At 34.8% G+C, this 17,970-nt stretch overlaps 1 protein-coding gene across 1 annotated transcript in view; it reads right to left on the reverse strand.

Annotated features, from left to right (window-relative positions):
• Positions 1-17,970, reverse strand: part of Trhde (thyrotropin releasing hormone degrading enzyme) — a 388,269-nt gene that overhangs the window by 87,168 nt on the left and 283,131 nt on the right. Inside the window, exons 8-10 of the mRNA XM_042698986.1 lie at positions 10,121-10,186; positions 8,580-8,767; positions 867-955 (exon numbers count right to left, since the gene is read on the reverse strand). Coding sequence (XP_042554920.1) covers positions 867-955; positions 8,580-8,767; positions 10,121-10,186 — 343 coding nt within the window. The remainder of the gene's footprint in view (positions 1-866; positions 956-8,579; positions 8,768-10,120; positions 10,187-17,970) is intronic.

Genomic DNA, 17,970 nt, shown 5'->3' on the forward strand with positions numbered 1-17,970 from the left:
CTTAATGTAGTTGTTTAAAATGATGCTTACAAAAATAGCAAACATCAATTAAGAGCATGTGAGAAAGGAGTATGGAAAACACAAATGGGTGCACTTGACCAACTCAACCTAAATGAAATGTTAGATAAAATATTGTAATTGGCTTTTTCTCCAGCTCAGTGGGAAGTAGAAATGAAAGTGTCTTGTTTCACATTCTAGCATGAAGGATATAGATTGCATTCAAGAAATAGCTTTCTGACAGTGAAATGAAATAAGTCACTATCATATTTGAAGATAGTTAGAAAGAGAATAGAATCTTTTCTTTCTCTACCTTCAGATTTGACTCAGCTTAAGAGGTGGTTCCATGACCTGTCTAAACCCCTCTTCTCCTCCCTTATGGAGAATATTATCTGCTTAGTCCTTTAAAGAGATAAGAAATATACTCATTACCTTACTCGTGTAACTGTAACCCCTCTGTACTATATCTTTAAATTTTAAAAAATTAAAAAAGGAAAGAAGAAAAAATGGGATTTCAAATCAACCTATATTTCAGTACTTCTCATATTATTCACTTGGAAGTTATGATTATATCATAACTGCACTTGAAGATATAAAATTATATATTTTAAACCATATAAGATTAGTAGTATACATTGGGAATTTAAAATCTCTTTATCATCACAGAAACAAATTAAATAATTATGTAGGCAACCTGAAGTGAGACTACCTAGGAATTATACTTAATTCTGTAGAAATAATTGCCATTACTGTATTTTCTGTTTATAATTCGTCTTTATTCACATTTTCTAACAGCTAAAAACAGAAGTTAGGTAACTGAACAATTATCTAAAGCCAAATAGTTCCTTAGGGAAGAATGTGTATTTTACCTGATTTGTTAGACACCCAAATAATTGCTTCTGAAGACACATGGCTTCTATTTCCCACCACAATTGTTAATGGAATCTGCCACAGGTAACTGAAAAATAAAGAAGAGAAGCTTTAAGAATGGAAGTAACTCAGTCAGGATAAAAGCAAAATCAAACATTTCCTACATATGATTTTTCTTTGTGATTTCTATTCCTCTGTTCCATAAAATGCAAGTCAGTAAGTAAGTAAGTAAATAAATAAATAAAATAAAAGTGTAAGTCAAGAAGATGAAGTTACTCTATCAATTAAGAAAACTTAAGGATAAACAAAGAAGGAGGCTGCAATGCTTGATCAGAAATGTACTCATTATCTTGCCCATGTAATTGTAACCCCTCTGTACTGTATGTTCACAATTAAAAAAAAAACGTACTTCACTTAATATAATTTTTTCCAAGCCTTTCCATTTCCTAACAAATGGGGCAATGTCATTCTTTCTGATGGAGACATAGAATTCCATTGTGTATATACACCACATTTTCTTGATCCACTCATCTACTGAGGGGCATCTGGGTTGGTTCCATATCTTAGCTCTGGTAAATAATGCTGCAATAAACATAGTTGTGCTGGTAACTTTAGTGTGGTCTTGTTTGTAAACATTTGGGTAAATGCCCAAAAGTGGGATTGCTGGATTATAAGGGAGCTCTATGTGAAGTCTTTTCAGGAACCTCCATACTGCTTTCCAAAGTGGTTGAACAAGTTTACATTCCCACCAACAATGAAGTAAGGTTCCCTTCTGTCCACATCCCCTCCAGCATCTGTTGTTATTAGAGTTCTTGATTATAGTCATTCTAACTGGGGTGAGGTGGTATCTCAATGTTGTTTTGATTTGCATTTCTTTTATGGCTAGGGAGGTTGAGCATTTCTTCATGTGTCTATTGGCCATCTTTCTTTCTTCTTCAGAGAAATTCCTCTGCCAAGCCCAAAGAAACATAGGTCCTATGGTTTCCCTTATTTGCAATATCTAGTATATGTATGAGTCAAGCAGGAAAGGTCAGATAATGTGATGTTAGGAAAATGAACCCTTAGATATGTATTTAAAAGTTTTTTTTTCTTTCATGCATTTGTTTCTTACGCATTTATAAGATTATTTCTTTGTTGCTTTGTATGTCCCTCCCCCCACAGTATAACGCCTGCTTTCACTGTATTTGATGTCGGTATAATTTGTGGAGGAGATGGGGAAAAACAAGTCATTTAATGATACAGGTGGACCTGTTGCAACAATGAGAAGTACAAGTTGTCATGTCGATAATGAACTTTACAACTTCGGTGCGGTGGGGAGGGGTGGGGGGGGCAGGGGGGAGGCTGGGAAGGGATGTGAAGGGTAAACAAAGGAGGAGGCTGCAATGCTTGACAAGAAATGTACTCATTATCTTGCCCATGTAATTGTAACAGCTCTGTAAAGTATGTTCACAAAAAATAAAATTAAAATTAAAAAAAAGAAAAAAATCTTAATCTCTAATAAAGGTCAATGCTAAAGAATTTGGATTTTAGAAATAAAATTTAACTGGAATCTGAAACACAAAATTTATTGGTTAAAAGTCTAAAAAATACTTTTTATTTGTTCAATGGTTGTGTATGTTTACATTTCAACCTTCTCTTTACTTCTTGGGTAGAAATTCTGAGGGACACTATTAACATGCTTTACAGAGAGATTAATCTGGCACACCTACCTTTGCCCAAGAAAGAATAAACATGGATCAACATGACTACAGAGAAAATGGGCATCTTTAATGCTCTGTTTTCTGACATGGAATTTCCAAATAGATGTGTCAAAGCACCTACCAACATCCAGGGGGAGTCACACATCTCAGCTATTAAAGAGAATCATTTCATTTCATGTGCCTCATGGGCTAAAATTGAGGCTTACACTCGGACATGATGTACTATCAATTTACCCCAATTGAGTAGCCAGACATATGCTGCATGGTTTACAATAAATCTAGCAACTGTATTTTGGAGCAAAATCCAACATTTCCTATGTACCATTAGCAACAGGGGTGGCCAACATTTCTACCATAAGAAAAATATTTTTACTACAAGAGAAGGAAGGGATGTTTTATGAGCTCAGTCATTCATGAAAGTGCATGGTGAATAAAAATTTTCAGAATGCCATGCTTGTAGTAATAAGTTCCATGAAAACATATCTGGGTGAGAGTGCCTCCAATGAGTCTGTTGTGTGGAATTTTTCGTTTGTTTGTGTCATAGTTTCATTCCCAAAGACAGCATTAGAAGACACCAGAGTCTAATAGAAGATTAGAAAAATGTGTTAATTCTTAATCAACATTATTTACACTGTGGAAAGCTGAAATAATATGTTTAAGACTCTAAATTTTACAGTTCTATGCCATACGTAGTGACAGAAACATTTTGCAGTGTCAATTACATGAAAACACTATATTGCACTATGATCTACTCCACAAAACTGATCAGGACATTATTTAAAGTAGTTGAACCTGAAACTGATTATTTAGTTGGTGAAATACCATTTGTGGAAGTGCTTTTATAAATAGTATGAAGCCTCTAACATAGAAACAACCCTCTCTCATATTTAATGATGGATTTACTTTGAAGAAGGCTCAAAGTTTCCTAAAGGTAATGAACATCTCAGTTAATGAAACTTTTTTTTGTTAATTGGAATAACTAGTTAATAATGCTTCCACTTTGAGTCTGATTCATCAGTTATACCTAGAATTAGACTGGAATTAGACTATATGACTGTTTTCATACAAGTATTTATGTACATTTATCATTTGAACACATATCCAGGAGGTGTTTGTTGTATCATATGGCATAAATGTATCTTTATTTTGGTAACAGACTACCAAAACATCTTGGGGGAAAAGTGGGGAAAGAAAGCACTTTATGTATTGTTGAATATGACTGAAATCAGTCCAAGTAGGGACCAAATTGGAAAAAAAAATCAATGTATGTCAGATGAATGTTAACTTTGTGAACTTATCTTTATCATAAATATCTTCCACATTGAACTGAGTTAACTGAATATGAAGCCAAATAATTATCACTTAAAAAGTAAGTGATATACAAATTTGAGGATATGTAAAAATCGTTTTTAAAATTCAATTTAATTTTATTGTAAAGAGGATGTACATAGGGGTTACATTCTTGTCAAACAGTGTTGCCCCCTCCCTTGTTTTCTCCCATTTTCCCTCCTGCCCAACTCCCCTCTTCCCCTAAGTTGTAAAGTTCAAACACATATACAAGATACAGGTTACCAAAATCAAAATCAGTGACAACAGGGTATAAAGCAAAGGGGGAAAAAACGAGAGAAAAAAATAACTTCATACAGTAGAGGGGAAGGGAAAAAACAAGTTGTTTAAATAGGGATACAGGTGGACCCATTGCACCAATGAGATGTACAAGATGTTGTTGGAAATGAACTTTACAACTTTGGCATGGGGGGGAGGGGTGAGAGGGTCAGGGGCGGAGGAGGGGGAGAGAGATAGGAAGGGACAGGAAGGGGAAAAAAAGGAGGAGGCAACAATGCTTGATAAGAAATGCACTCATTACCTTGCCCATGTAATTGTAAACACTCTGTATGGTATTTTCACAATAAAAAAAAGAAAAAAATAAGTCAGGAAATAAATAAATAAATAAAAACAACAAAAAATAAAACCCTCTTATTTCCATATCTTGGAGTTCATTTCAATTAGCATCATTTTATATGGTCATATGTACATAGCTATTGAGCTACTTAGTCCTCTGTTAGGACTATCCTAGACATACACTAATTATTACAAATAAGGGAAACCATGGAGCTTATGTTTTTTTGGTTCTACCTTACATCACTTAATATGATTTTTTCTAAGTCTTTCCATTTCCTTATGAATGAGGCAATGTCATTCTTTCTAATGGAAGCATAGAATTCCATTGTGTATATATACCACATTTTCTTACTTCATTTTGATCCATTTATTTACTGAGGGGCATCTGGGTTCGTTCTGTATTTTAGCTATGGTAAATAATGCTGCAATGAGCATGGCTGCACTGGTAGCTTTAGTGTAGCCTTGTTTGTGATCATTTGGGTAAATGCTCAGGGAATGCTGGATCATAGGGAAACTCTATGTTTAGTCTTTTGAGGAACCTTTATCCTGCTTTCCAGAGTGGTTGAACCAGTTTTTATTCCCACCAACAGTGTAAGAAACAATTATTTTATTTCAAAAAATGTTTGTGAAACACTGTTTATCCCTAAAACAAATAATTTTGCAGATACTTGAACTGTGTTTGGCTAAGTAACTAGATATGATATACTTGATTTTCTTTACGATTAGTTTAAATTTCAAACATATCTAAAATATGGAGGGAAATGATCTATATACCCCACTTTCATGTTTCTTGGAGTGAGTACTATACAAAATTTCTTAGGGCAAACATTTAATCAGACAACTGTTCAGATTTTTAAAAAGCTATTATAAGAGCTGAGGACACAAGACTGGGATGTTTTATAAAACCTTAAAATAGAAAAAATATATTTCCCTGGGAATGTTTTTCCTCTCAGTTCTACATGGGTACACACACATACACATTAAATTCATATATTGTTAAAAAGACAAACTAACGTTAGAAATTACCAAGCACGGGGCTGGGAAGGTGGCTCAGTGGTAGAGCACTTGCCATGCATGCATGAGGCCCTGGGTTCGATTCCCCAGCACCACATAAGCAAAAAGGAAAAAAGCCGGAAGTGTCACTGTGGCTCAAGTGGTAGAGAGCTAGCCTTGAGCTGAAGAGCTGAGGGACAGCGTCCAGGCCCAGAGTTCAGGCCCACGACTGGACTCCCCCCCACAAAAAAAAAAAAGTAAAAGAAAAAGGAATTACCAAGCACATTTGAAAATGGTATTTAATCATAAATACTGTAAGTTGTGAACATTATCTATTTCCAAGGTCTTTTCAAGCAACATAGATTTGATTGTTTCTTTCATTTTAAAATCAAGGAAAATATGATAAATGTTTTATTGTCTTCCCTTGCCATGTTAAAAGATTAGAAGGTGTGAGACAGTTGAGTGAAATGCCTCTTTTGGCAGGCTGTATAGAAATCCAAGACTTGGTTGGGTTTGTTTGTTGCAAAACAGACAAAAAAAGAATTTGTGCATGCATTTGTATTCTAGCTGCTGGAATTTTAGTTACTCCCTTCTATGCATGAAAAAGTTTTTTTTTTAATTGCATTTTAAACGACTCTCCAGGTATTTTTTGTCTTTAATGGTCCCCGAGACTACCTCTCTTTATCAATTGTTGGCATTTTTACAGCAAAGCAACATTTATTCTAATGATTATATTAAAAGAAATAAATAGGTACATATTTTAGCTAGAATGGAAATTTAAAAAAAAAAAAAACATCAGCATTACTGAAGGATTATCGTAGACTGTGAAAACTGTTTAAAGATTGCTTCCATCACTCCACAAGAGAAGAGAAGCACGATTATGGCGATAAATACTATTCCCAACAGCAGAGCACTGGGAAGTGTACTGTGGTATATGAGGAGACTACATAACAGAGCAACGAACTAACTTTATTTTTAAATATAATAAAATGAAAAGGCAGACTCACAGCTTCCAAAGTACCAAAACTATAGCAGAAATTTCACAGTTATACATGGACTAACCATGAAATTATTCATTATGTAAAGACCTCTCCCTTCTACACTGTAATACAACTATTACACACATGGAAAAATATAATTCCTGGATATATTAAAATGTTCCCCACACACATGATGTAATTGTATTCCAGTGTCCCTTAGCATGATGAAAACAAAGAATTAATTGTTCTGGCTCAGAAAACACCCACAACTTCTAGGATTTCTAGCATAAGTCTTACTGCATCAACTGCTTATTTAGCATAATAATGAGCTACAAAAATTATGGACAAGGGCAGAAAGAATTAGTATTAAAATGTTGACTGGAATATCACAGTGATATAAACTTGGAATACAACATAGAATCACAAGTTCTATTATATTAATATAGATAATCATTGTTGAGACTTAGTGTGGTGTCCTGTGATGCCTCCTTGTTAATAGTTAATATGCTAAGTTCCTGGAGTTCAAAAACATCCATATGATTTTACAGTTCCAGCAAATGTGAAGCTCTCTAGATGACTGCACATGCTTCTCTAGCAAGGGAAATCTATTTATCTTTAAAGGACAATACTTATGACTACTACATCTGATGTATGTTATAGATTGACAAAGTACTTTTTTCAGAATATATTGTGTATGTTTGGGGTAGGAGTAATGCTTATGTCAAATTGAATATTCTCAAATGTCTGATCTGGTTCTAACTTGGACACACTCAAGTAGTTTTTATGTGCTCTCTGGTAGGGCCAGGGCCAATGCCTGAGTATGTTTTGCTTGGGACCAGAAGTGAATAATTAAAAGCATTCACCATCTATAAGGTTTAGGCACTGTGGCATTCAAATGGAGAAGGGTGGTGATAGTGTGGCAAGTTGACTCCATATGCCAGGAGTTAATACATGGGGGGTGAAAAGACATATTGTATTAGAGTCCATAACTATGTGGTGAAGGGAATTTAAGACACTGCGAGGGATTCCTAAACCAGGTTCCAAATATAGTCACCAGAAAACAATGAATTTCTCAATCATTTCTTTTTATAACCAAACTGAAACTGGCTGATTTGGAAATGCTTTCTCTTCATCTTAGGAATGACAAAGTAAACGGTGTGCTCTTGGTCTCCTGGATAACGGTGGTGGATAAAGTTAGTGATGAGAAAGAGTTTTACAAACCTACTCTAAACATCTCCTTTTATTGATTAATTTTATTCTCTCATCCTACTTTCTTCATCCAATCTCTTACTGTGACATCTTATAAGAAATGACACTCACTGATAAATGTATTACTATCTTTCTTTTGCTCTGCCTATAAAAGAAGAGACATAAAGCAGAAAACAAAAAATAGAAAATACAAAAGTGAAGAGGAAGAAACCATTCATGATTATCAGTTATTAAGTAAAAATTTCCAAACAAAAAGTAATTAGTCAAGATTCTATTTTTGACATAACGATTTGTACATCTCATTGTAACCCCTCTGTACGGTATTTTCACAATAAAAAAAGAAAAAAAGAAGATTCTGTTTTTGTTATCTGGTTAGTGATTTTAAATCTTAACATAAGAAAAAGAAAAGGTAGTATTGATACATAGTTTGTGCCAAGTGACATATCTGTCTAATCTTTCTTTGAGACTAAGAAATAATCTTTCTTTGAGACTGTAACATTATTTAGTTTAGAATTTTGTTGATTTTAATTAGCTTTCCACGGTTTAGTTTGGGTTTCATTTGTCCTATAAATCTCTCCTTTATTCCATTCTATTTAATTCACTGTCAAACATTCTAACTTCCTTGAATTTAGCTCAAGAAACTTTTATGGAGAAAAATAGAAAGGCAGAATACTTTTACAAATAATTTTGATCATATAAGATTTGTCTTCTGAAATAGTAACACATCAAGTTAAAATATCCAGGAAAAATGAGTAAAAGAAGAACAAAATAAAAAAAGAAGCACAAAATAAAATCATTATGTGCCAACAAACAAAACTCTATTTCACTCACAATATTGCAGAATTATGCTATCAATGCTTTTTAGAACACATACATTACAAAGTGAAATATTAAACTATCTACTTTCCATGAAAAAAGAATGGCATACCTGTTATTTTGAAGTTCAGTTGCTTTAATTTTTGCGCCGATGTCATAAATAAAATGTTGTTGGGTAATTGTTATTCTGTGTTCTGTTGTTGTATTTCCCAAGATGGTGATAACAGGATAGCCCATCTGCAATGTCCACTGATCCATTACCTCTTGTATATTTACATATTTTCCATTTCTCCTTAAAGCCTTTACAACCAGAATTATATAAATGAATTTTATAAGAATTTAATGTGAACTTAATTAATATTTTCACTCTTACCTTTATATTTTACCTAAAAAATGAGAAGATTAAAATCAGTGAAGCTAAGGTGATGAGTCACCAAAATTAATCTTCTTGCCTTAAGTTTTGCTTCATCTATGCATACATGGAAGTTCTATTAATATTAAAAGTTTTACATAGTAGGGAATAAAACATACTTTATTATTGTAGCATGTTACTTGTAGCAAAAGTTAGTATGCCAAGAGTATTCACTCTCACATAGAAAAAAATCCTTAAAACTTTCATATTTAACACAGATCTCTGACACCACATGAAATTTGCATTTAAAAAATAATGGCAGGGCACCAATGGCTCATATCTGTAATCATAGCTAATCAGGAGGCTGAGATCTAAAGATTTTGATTCAAAGCCAGTCTTCTTTGGTTCAAAGAAGACAAATTTGAGAAACACTTAACTCCAATTAAGCAGTATGTTAGACATGGAGGTGTGTATTCAGTAACAGAACAACATCCTTGAGCAAAATAGATGAGGGGAAGCATGTAGCTCTGAATTCTAGCCCCAATACCAGCACCAAAAAAAATTACAGTTTAGAAATATTATCATTTTTTAAAGTAATATAAGGTATAATTTTTACCATCATTTGTAGCTAAAAAACTTTAGAAAACAGGGGTTATACCGTGGGGGAGGGACATACAAAGCAACAAAAAAATCATCTTATAAATAAATTAGAAACAATAGCAAGAAAGAAAAACCATTTGAGTCCTTATCTTGGGGTTCGTTTCGCCTAACATCAACTTATCTGACCATTTCTGCTTGCTTTGACATATACTAGTTATTGCAAATGAGGGAAACCATGGGACCTATATTTCTTTGGGCCTGGGGAGGAGAAGGGAAAAAACAAATTGTTTAAATAGGTATACAGGTGGACGGACCTATTGCAACAATGAGATGTACAAGACGTTATGTCGAAAAACGAACTTTACAACTTTGGTGTGGGGGGGGGGTGGTTGGGAAGGGATGGAAAGAGGAAATAAAGGAGGAGGCAACAATGCTTGATAAGAAATGTACTCATTATCTTGCTCATGTAATTGTAACCCATCTGTACAATATTTTCACAATTAAAAAGATTGAAATACAAAAAAATTTAGAACCTATGATTTTTTGTTATATCAAAGATAAAGCAAGAAAACAATATGAACAAAGGAAGAAATATAAAAGTAAAGATAAACTGCTAGCATCAATAAAAGTTAATAATGTTTCATGAATTCAATTCAAATGTTCTAGAAGACATTTTGATATTTCAGCTTCCTATACATTACCTCTGATAATGTATTCCAGAGATCATTTCTGGCTGCATTGCCATACTTATGAATGGTTAAATAATCCTACAAGAATATAAAATTGTAATTACAATTCAAAGGTTAAGCAATTACCAGTAAACACATTTATTTCTCAGTTCAATTAACCATTCCCTGAGTTGGAATTGCATTAATACAAAGAGAAAGACATGCAAAATGATTTGGAGTCCCATTTTAAAATATCCCAAAGAAATCTAGTGATACTATATTTCCTAATTAAGTCATCCAACAATACTAGTCTATTATCAAGGATTTTCAGAGCTAGCATCACTTCTTAGAGATTTCTACAGTCAAAGGTATCCTAATTGAGCTGGTTTCCTTCAGTCAATTTTGAAGAAACTACTTTTGAAATAGATAGAACAGGTTCCCCTATCACTTTTTGTGTTGAATTGTTGAAAAAGCAATATTCTCTTTTAGGGAAAAAGAAATTCCTGGTTTATCCATGCTCATATGAAGCAGAATTGTACTTCCTCTACAATGTGTCTCTAATCCCTTGGTCTCTATGTAAATAACCACAGATTACAATAGTGACAGATTCACACATTAATATTTGATAAGAAAAAGGCATTCTTAAGATTATTTAATATTTTTATGCTTAGGGTTTCCTATTTTCCCATTTTCTACCCTAAGTGGGTAAACTTAACATATTTCTGATTTCATGATTCATTCTAAAAAATAGTCTGTCTAATTCTCACTATGTTATTAAATGATGGCTTGGTATTATTTCTTTCTGATTTCCAAGTGTAAAACTTAGCTGAAAACAGTATCTTATAAAGAGAAGAGCCTCTTCCTAATTTGAAATTACTTTTTCCTGACAACTTGTAGTAGATTTTTAAAAAAAAAACTTAACATATCAAAGTACTGAAATTGAAAAAAAAATGCTGGCTCTTTCCAGTGCTTTATATAGACTGAGGTGCTTTGGGGATAATTAGAGTCAGGGAAACAAATTTTCTGAAATAAAAATCATAGCATCTGTGACAGACTCAATTTCTGTTGTCCATTCACAGAAAGCAAAGAGTGACTTCCATTTAGACACCTGTGATGTCCAGTCTCCACTGAGCACCACAAATTTATCAACATTGTCAAGTGTTATGAATACCTTTTATAACCAATCTGTATCCAAATTTGATTTTAACATGTCATGTAACACTGGTTCGGCATAAGGCCAGGATGCAAACATACAGTTTTAGACTTAGCTTCCAAAATTATCCTTCATGGTTTTTTAATACTTAAATGGGTGAAGCTGGGAATAATGAGATTTATGAAATATTAATTTGTATATTTTAGTGATGCTATCCCAGAGAGTACAGGAGGTACAGTGTTGCTAGAATTACAAGAACGGGAAAGTAAAGAAACACTATAGGGTCCAACACTCAACTATAATTTGATTTTCATTGATCAGAAAAGTCTAACCATTCATGGTATTAATTGACATTTTTTTCCAATATTGATGATCGGGACAAGGGCTCAGTTCCTATCCCAGTTCAGAATAAGGCTTATATTTCTACTTCAAGCAGACTGTAATGACAATGATCCAAGCTTAAGAGGTAAGTGCAGACTTTCTGCTTTAGGATTCATGGAGGAAGCATGACTTCTTGGGACACCATTAGCCCTGAAGTCCTAAGATGTTATTAGCAGTCTACATATGTCAATTCTCTCTTCAAATAAGAATGGTTCCTTAGTTATTTCACTATTCGTCTTTTCCACAAATACATTCATATATTAAGTGAATGGAATTTTGCTTGCAGAATTACAAAAACTAATGCAAAGGATATTGCGTGTGGTTTTAGAAATTAGTCATTCACTTATTCATTTTGTGTAAAAAGAGAGCTATTGAAGTCTTAGTATAGTAACTATTTGGCAAGATGAAGTCAAACATTTCTAGGTGATGAATAAGATTTTAACTTCCTTTCAAACCTACAAGTCAGTGGATACAGAAATGTTTGAACATTGAATAAAAAATAAGAATCTATGTTTACCTTTGTGTGTATGAAAGTCAATCATCAGTAGTTTTGACATTGCAATGTAACATTGACTAGTCACTTAAAATGTGTTGTAGGCTTTTTTTGTACTAAACATTCCAGAAACAGTAAACTTATTGAAAGAGATAAAGCAACAATGATCATTAGAATACTTTGAAGGAATATAAAAATAACAGGATAATGAAAATCTTAAATTACATTAAGCAAGAGAATACTATGACACATCTACCTACAGACAGACAGATACATGATAGCAGAATAGAAAGTACAGAAGTCAGAGTACAGAGCAGACATCCTTGACTCATCCTGAGTTTAGAGGAATTGGCTCTAGCTCTTAACAATTAAGTATAATGCTGGCTGGAGGTTTGTCATACACAACCTTTATTATATTGAAGACTGTTCCATGGATTGCTAGATTTTCAAAGCTTTTATCATAAAGGGCGTAGGATCTTTTCAAATTCTGCATCTATTGAGGTAATCATGTGGTACACATCCTTATTGATGTGATGAATTGCATTAATTGATTTGCCTATATTGAACCACCTTCTCACCCTGAAATGAATCCTGATTGGGAGGATTAACATCATGAAAATGGCAATACTGCCAAAGGCTATCTATAAATTCAATGCAATACCCATCAAAATCCCAACCTCACTTTTTAATGAAATAGGAGAAGCAATCCAAAAATTCATATGGAATAATAAAAGACCCCAAACAGCAATCCTTAGCACAAAGAACAGTGAAGGAAGAATATCAATACCAAACTTCAAACTCTATTACAAAGCCATATTAATCAAAACAACTTGGTACTGGCACAAGAAGAGATCTGAGGACCAATGGAATAGAATTGAAAACCCAGAAATGAATCTGCAGACCTATAGCCACCTAATCTTCAATAAGAGAGCCAAAAACAATAGGATGGGAGAAAGCCTCTTCAGTATTTGGTACTGGCAAAATTGGTTAAATGTCTATAGAAAACTAAAGTTAGATCCTTATATATAACTCTGCTTCAGAATCAACTCCAAATGGATCAAAGACCTTGAAGTCAAAGCAGACACCCTGAAATTATTGCAGGAAGGAATAAGACTCCTTGGCACAGGCTGAAATTTTCTTAATAAAGACCTAGAAACATAACAAATGAAAGAAAGGTTGGACAAATGGGATTGTATGAAACTGCAGAGTTTCTGCATAGCAAAGGACATAGCTAGCAAGATCAATAGAAAGTCCACAGATTGGGAGAAGATCTTACTTGCCACAAAACAACAAGGGCCTCATATAAAATAAACTTACAACTCAGAAAATTAAATCCCCAAAAAACAAATCCTCAAAAAACAACCGCCGATTAATAAGTGGGTGAAAGACTTAAAGAGAGACTTCTCTGAAGAAGAAATAAGAATGGCCAATAGACAAATGAGGAAATGCTCGATCTCTCTGGCTATAAAAGAAATGCAAATCAAAACAACATTGAGATTCCATCTCACCCCAGTTAAAATGGCTATAATCAAGAACTCTAATAACAACAGATGCTGGAGGAGATATGGCCAAAAGGGAACCATACTGCACTGCTGGTAGGAGTGTAAACTTGTTCAACCACTCTGGAAAGCAGTGTGGTGGCTCCTCAAAAGATTACACACAGAGCTCCCCTATGCCAGGAATCCCAATTCTGGGCATTTACTCCAATGATTTCAAACAAGGTTATACTAAAGCTATCAGCACAACTATGTTTATCACAGCATTATGCACCATAGTTAAGATATGGAACCAACCCAAATGCCCCTCAGTAGATGAATGGATCAAGAAAATGTGGTATATTTATATACAATGGAATTCTATGCCTCTATCAGAAAGAATAACACCACCCTATTTGTTAGAAAATGGAAAGACTTGGAAAAAATCACATTAAGTGAAGTAAGCCAGGCCCAAAGAAACACAGGTCTCATGGTTTCCCTTATTTGCAATAATTACTATACATCTAGGATAATCTTATCAAATGAACAGAATAGATTATAGCTACGTAAAAATGACCATATAAGATGATGCTAAGCTATCTGAACTCAAAAACATGGACACAAGAGGTTTTCTTTGTTGTTGTTCTTTTTTAATGTACTATGTGATTTTTAGTTTATTTTGTATGTTCTTTCTCCTATTGTCACTGTATTTGATTTTGGTACTCTGGTGTTATATACACATTTATTTGAATTAGAGAAGAGAGGGGAATGATAGAATAGTGAGACAAAAAACAAAGGGGAACCAATGGGACAGTGACATATATAAGGCAATATGTTAGAAATGATCTACACAGAGACTGGAGGAAAATGGAGGAAGAGAAGCTGGAGGATAAACAAGCTCTCCCATAGAAAGCAGTTTTAGTGTTCCAGTGAACAGTCCTAGGCTAGAGAATCACACCAAGTGTGCCATCACAGTACAGAGAGTTTGGCCAGAGAGGGAAATCCAGGCAGCTTGGTCAAGGAGACAGATCTGAGCACTTGCCAGTAGCCACAGCTGCAGCTGTGGCCACCATACCAACAGAGAAAGTCTGGGACAAGGGCTCCAGATGAAGCTTGTGAGTGGATCCTACTTACCACCAGCAAGAACTAACAAGGTGCAGAAATCTTCATCATAATCGCAGACCAGGGACAGCCCAGGAACCAAAAGTCTGGCATGAGTAGAACCCTGGCATCCTCACTCCTTCTTATGGAGCAGCGTTGGATCAGTAGCCTATCCCTCACCACTGGAAAGGATCCCCATCTTTGATACTGACAAAGGCCAGGCCCAGAAGCTAGCTCCAACTCAGGCCTTGAAAGAATATAATTGGATCCAGTCACCAGGTCACAGGAACCTGACCTGACCTGCCAAGCTCAGCTCCACTAGGCAAAGGAAGCTCCACCCCCAGAGGAGTGACTTTCTTCACCGGGTAAGCAGTCAGAGGCTGCCCCTCCCCACTGCAGCCTAGACAAACAATTGAAACTCAATAAATATAAGCCTTGAGGATGGCTCCAAGTTGGGCTCTGTGAGTGTCATAGGAGCTAGCCTCTCGGGAAAAGCTACTGATTGCTGAAAGACCTTAACTCTTCCAAGAACTTAGCCTCATCACAGTAACTCCATACTAGAGGAAACAGCGATCTCCCTCTTTTGTGATACTCATAGCAGATCTCCCTCCCACTGAACTATACTAGGAGAAGGATCACAAAGTCCAGGGTAAGGCAGAACATTTTTCTGCCTGCACAAACAAACTGAATTAAGAAACCAATCAAGCCACAGGAAAACCAAACTGGTTATGGAAATAAGGGAGATACAAGATCTACCCCCCACCCCCAGCAAAAAAAAAATCAGATAACTCATTTTTCTACCTAATTCTTTAAAAAAAATTAATTTTTTCTTTTATAATTTCTATTTTAGGTGTGTGTGTGTATCTCTTTTAAACTTTTTTTTGCATGAATTAATTACTGTTCTTCTCATGCCCAGATATATCCCTGTCGTTGATTATTAGACCTTTTCCTTCATTGTGTACATACTTAACTCAGAAATTTATTACTCAATTCACCACCTCTTAGGCTTAACTTCCTTACTAGTAGTATTATTTCTTTATACCTATATAACTTTCAACTATTCCAATTTTAAGAATTTTTATTTTTTGTATTTTCATTTTTCCTTTTTATCTTTCCAATCCTCTCACCCTCTCCTCTCTTTTCTCAATATTATTTCTCTATACTTATATAATATTAAGTGCTTCATTTTTTAAATTTAAAATTTTTTCCGTATTTTCTTGCTTTTTTAAATCTTTCTCCTATCATCTGTCCTATCCATTTCCCTCTATGAGATTAGGACTTGGTTAAATTCACTCTCCTTTTACCTCTCCAAATCCCTCTAATCCTATTTTTCCCCACAATTCTCCCTAAACCTAATAATTTCTGGTTTGCTGAATTCCTCGTTAATGTTCTTAGCCCATTAATCCATACTCATTTGATGTTGAACAGATTGTATATGTTGAACTACATTGTATCTGCAGCCATTTTGACTGTGCAACTACAGGACTCTGGTTGATGCTTACCTTAATACAGTGTTCTAGCACAAAATTGGTATTACTTTCATACCAAATGGGCAGAACTAGCTAGAGAAACACACACACACACACAAAAATGGCAAGACCAGGCATCTCAAATCCCAGTCAAGATAATCAGGTGACAAAAGAGTTAATGAATAATCCAGAGGAGAGGGGTCCCAAAAAGCTCTACAAACACTACTGGTAAACATGGTGAATGAAAAGATGAAAACCTGCAAAGGACTCAGTGTGAGCATGATAGGGAGTGAGACAAGGCAAACTAAAGATTAATACAAGAACTTCACGAGCATGATGAGGCTAATCAAAACTTACTACAAGAATCTCCTAAGAATGGGAAAACTACTCAAAGATTAATATAAGAATTGCATGAGCAAGCTGAGAAGAGTCAAAAAGAAAGACAGGAATTTCGTGAGCAGGCTGAGAACAGTCAAAAAGAAATACAGGACTTGCATGAGCAGGCTGAGAACAGAGAAAGAAAGAAATTGTGTGAGCAGGCTGAGAACAGTCAAAGAGAAATATAGGAATGGTGTGAGTATAAGGAAGCTAATCAAAGAGTAATACAGGAATTGCATGAGCAGGAAGAGAAGACAAAAAACAATAGAGGCATTCATGGAATCCATAAACAGACAGCTGAAGGAAACCAGGGAGACCACAAAGGGAATGCTGAAGGGAGCCCATCAGAAGGAAAGGGAATCCAAGGAAACTATTACCAATCAACAAAGTGATTTGAGAATAAATACTGAACACCAAATTAGGGAAGTAAAGAAGTTCATACAAGATCTAAAACAAAGATCCAACAAAGAATTTGAAGCCATTAAAGCCAACCAATTAGAAGAAAATGAAATAAAAAACAAAGTAGGCCATGCAGAAAATAGAATCTCAGGGATTGATGACAACCTAGATATTATAGAGAAAGAACACACAACTATCCAAGACAAAACCAAAAAATATGATAGATCTATTCAACATTTGGAAGACACCATAGAAGGCCTAATCTGAGGATAATGGGTGTAGAGGAGCACCTAGAAACAGAAGCTAATGGTCTAGGAAATTTGTTTAACGGGATCCTAGCAGAGAACTTCCCAAACATGCAAAAAGATAGGCCCATTTAGATACAAGAAGCTTTTGGAGCCCCAAATAGACCAGACCAGAACAGGACATACCACCGTCACATTATAAATCCGTACAGGATCAATTTAGATCAAGGAAAGCATCCTTAAAGCTTTCAAGGAGAAAATATCAATCACCTATAAAAGGAAACTAATTAGAATAACCTCAGATTTCTCAGCAGAGACAATTAAAGCAAGAAGAGCCTGGAATGATGTATGTCATGCCCTAAAGACAAACAACTATCAACCAAGAATATTGTACCCAGCTAAACTCACCTTCATAACAAAAGGTCAAATAAAAACTTCCAGAGTAAAGAAAAACTGAAACAATATATCTCCACCAAACCAGCCCTACAAAAGATACTTAAAAATGTCCTACACATAGAAAACCAACGACACCACAATAAAGGCCAAGAAACCACACTCAAACTTAGAATTCAAGAACTATAGGAAGAACCCAGCAGTTGCAGTCCCCAAGAAGGTGGATAACATGGCAGGAACTACCAAACACCTCTCTGTCCTAACTCTCAAACTTATTGGACTAAACTCTCCTATTAAGCAACATAGACTATCTAGTTGGATTAAAAAGCAAAATTCTTCGATCTGCTGCCTTCAAGAGTCACACCTTGCCCATAAAAACAAACACATTCTGAAAAT

Source organism: Dipodomys spectabilis, unplaced genomic scaffold (assembly GCF_019054845.1).
Source record: "Dipodomys spectabilis isolate Male_0828 unplaced genomic scaffold, ASM1905484v1 ptg000234l, whole genome shotgun sequence".
Lineage (NCBI taxonomy): Eukaryota > Metazoa > Chordata > Mammalia > Rodentia > Heteromyidae > Dipodomys > Dipodomys spectabilis.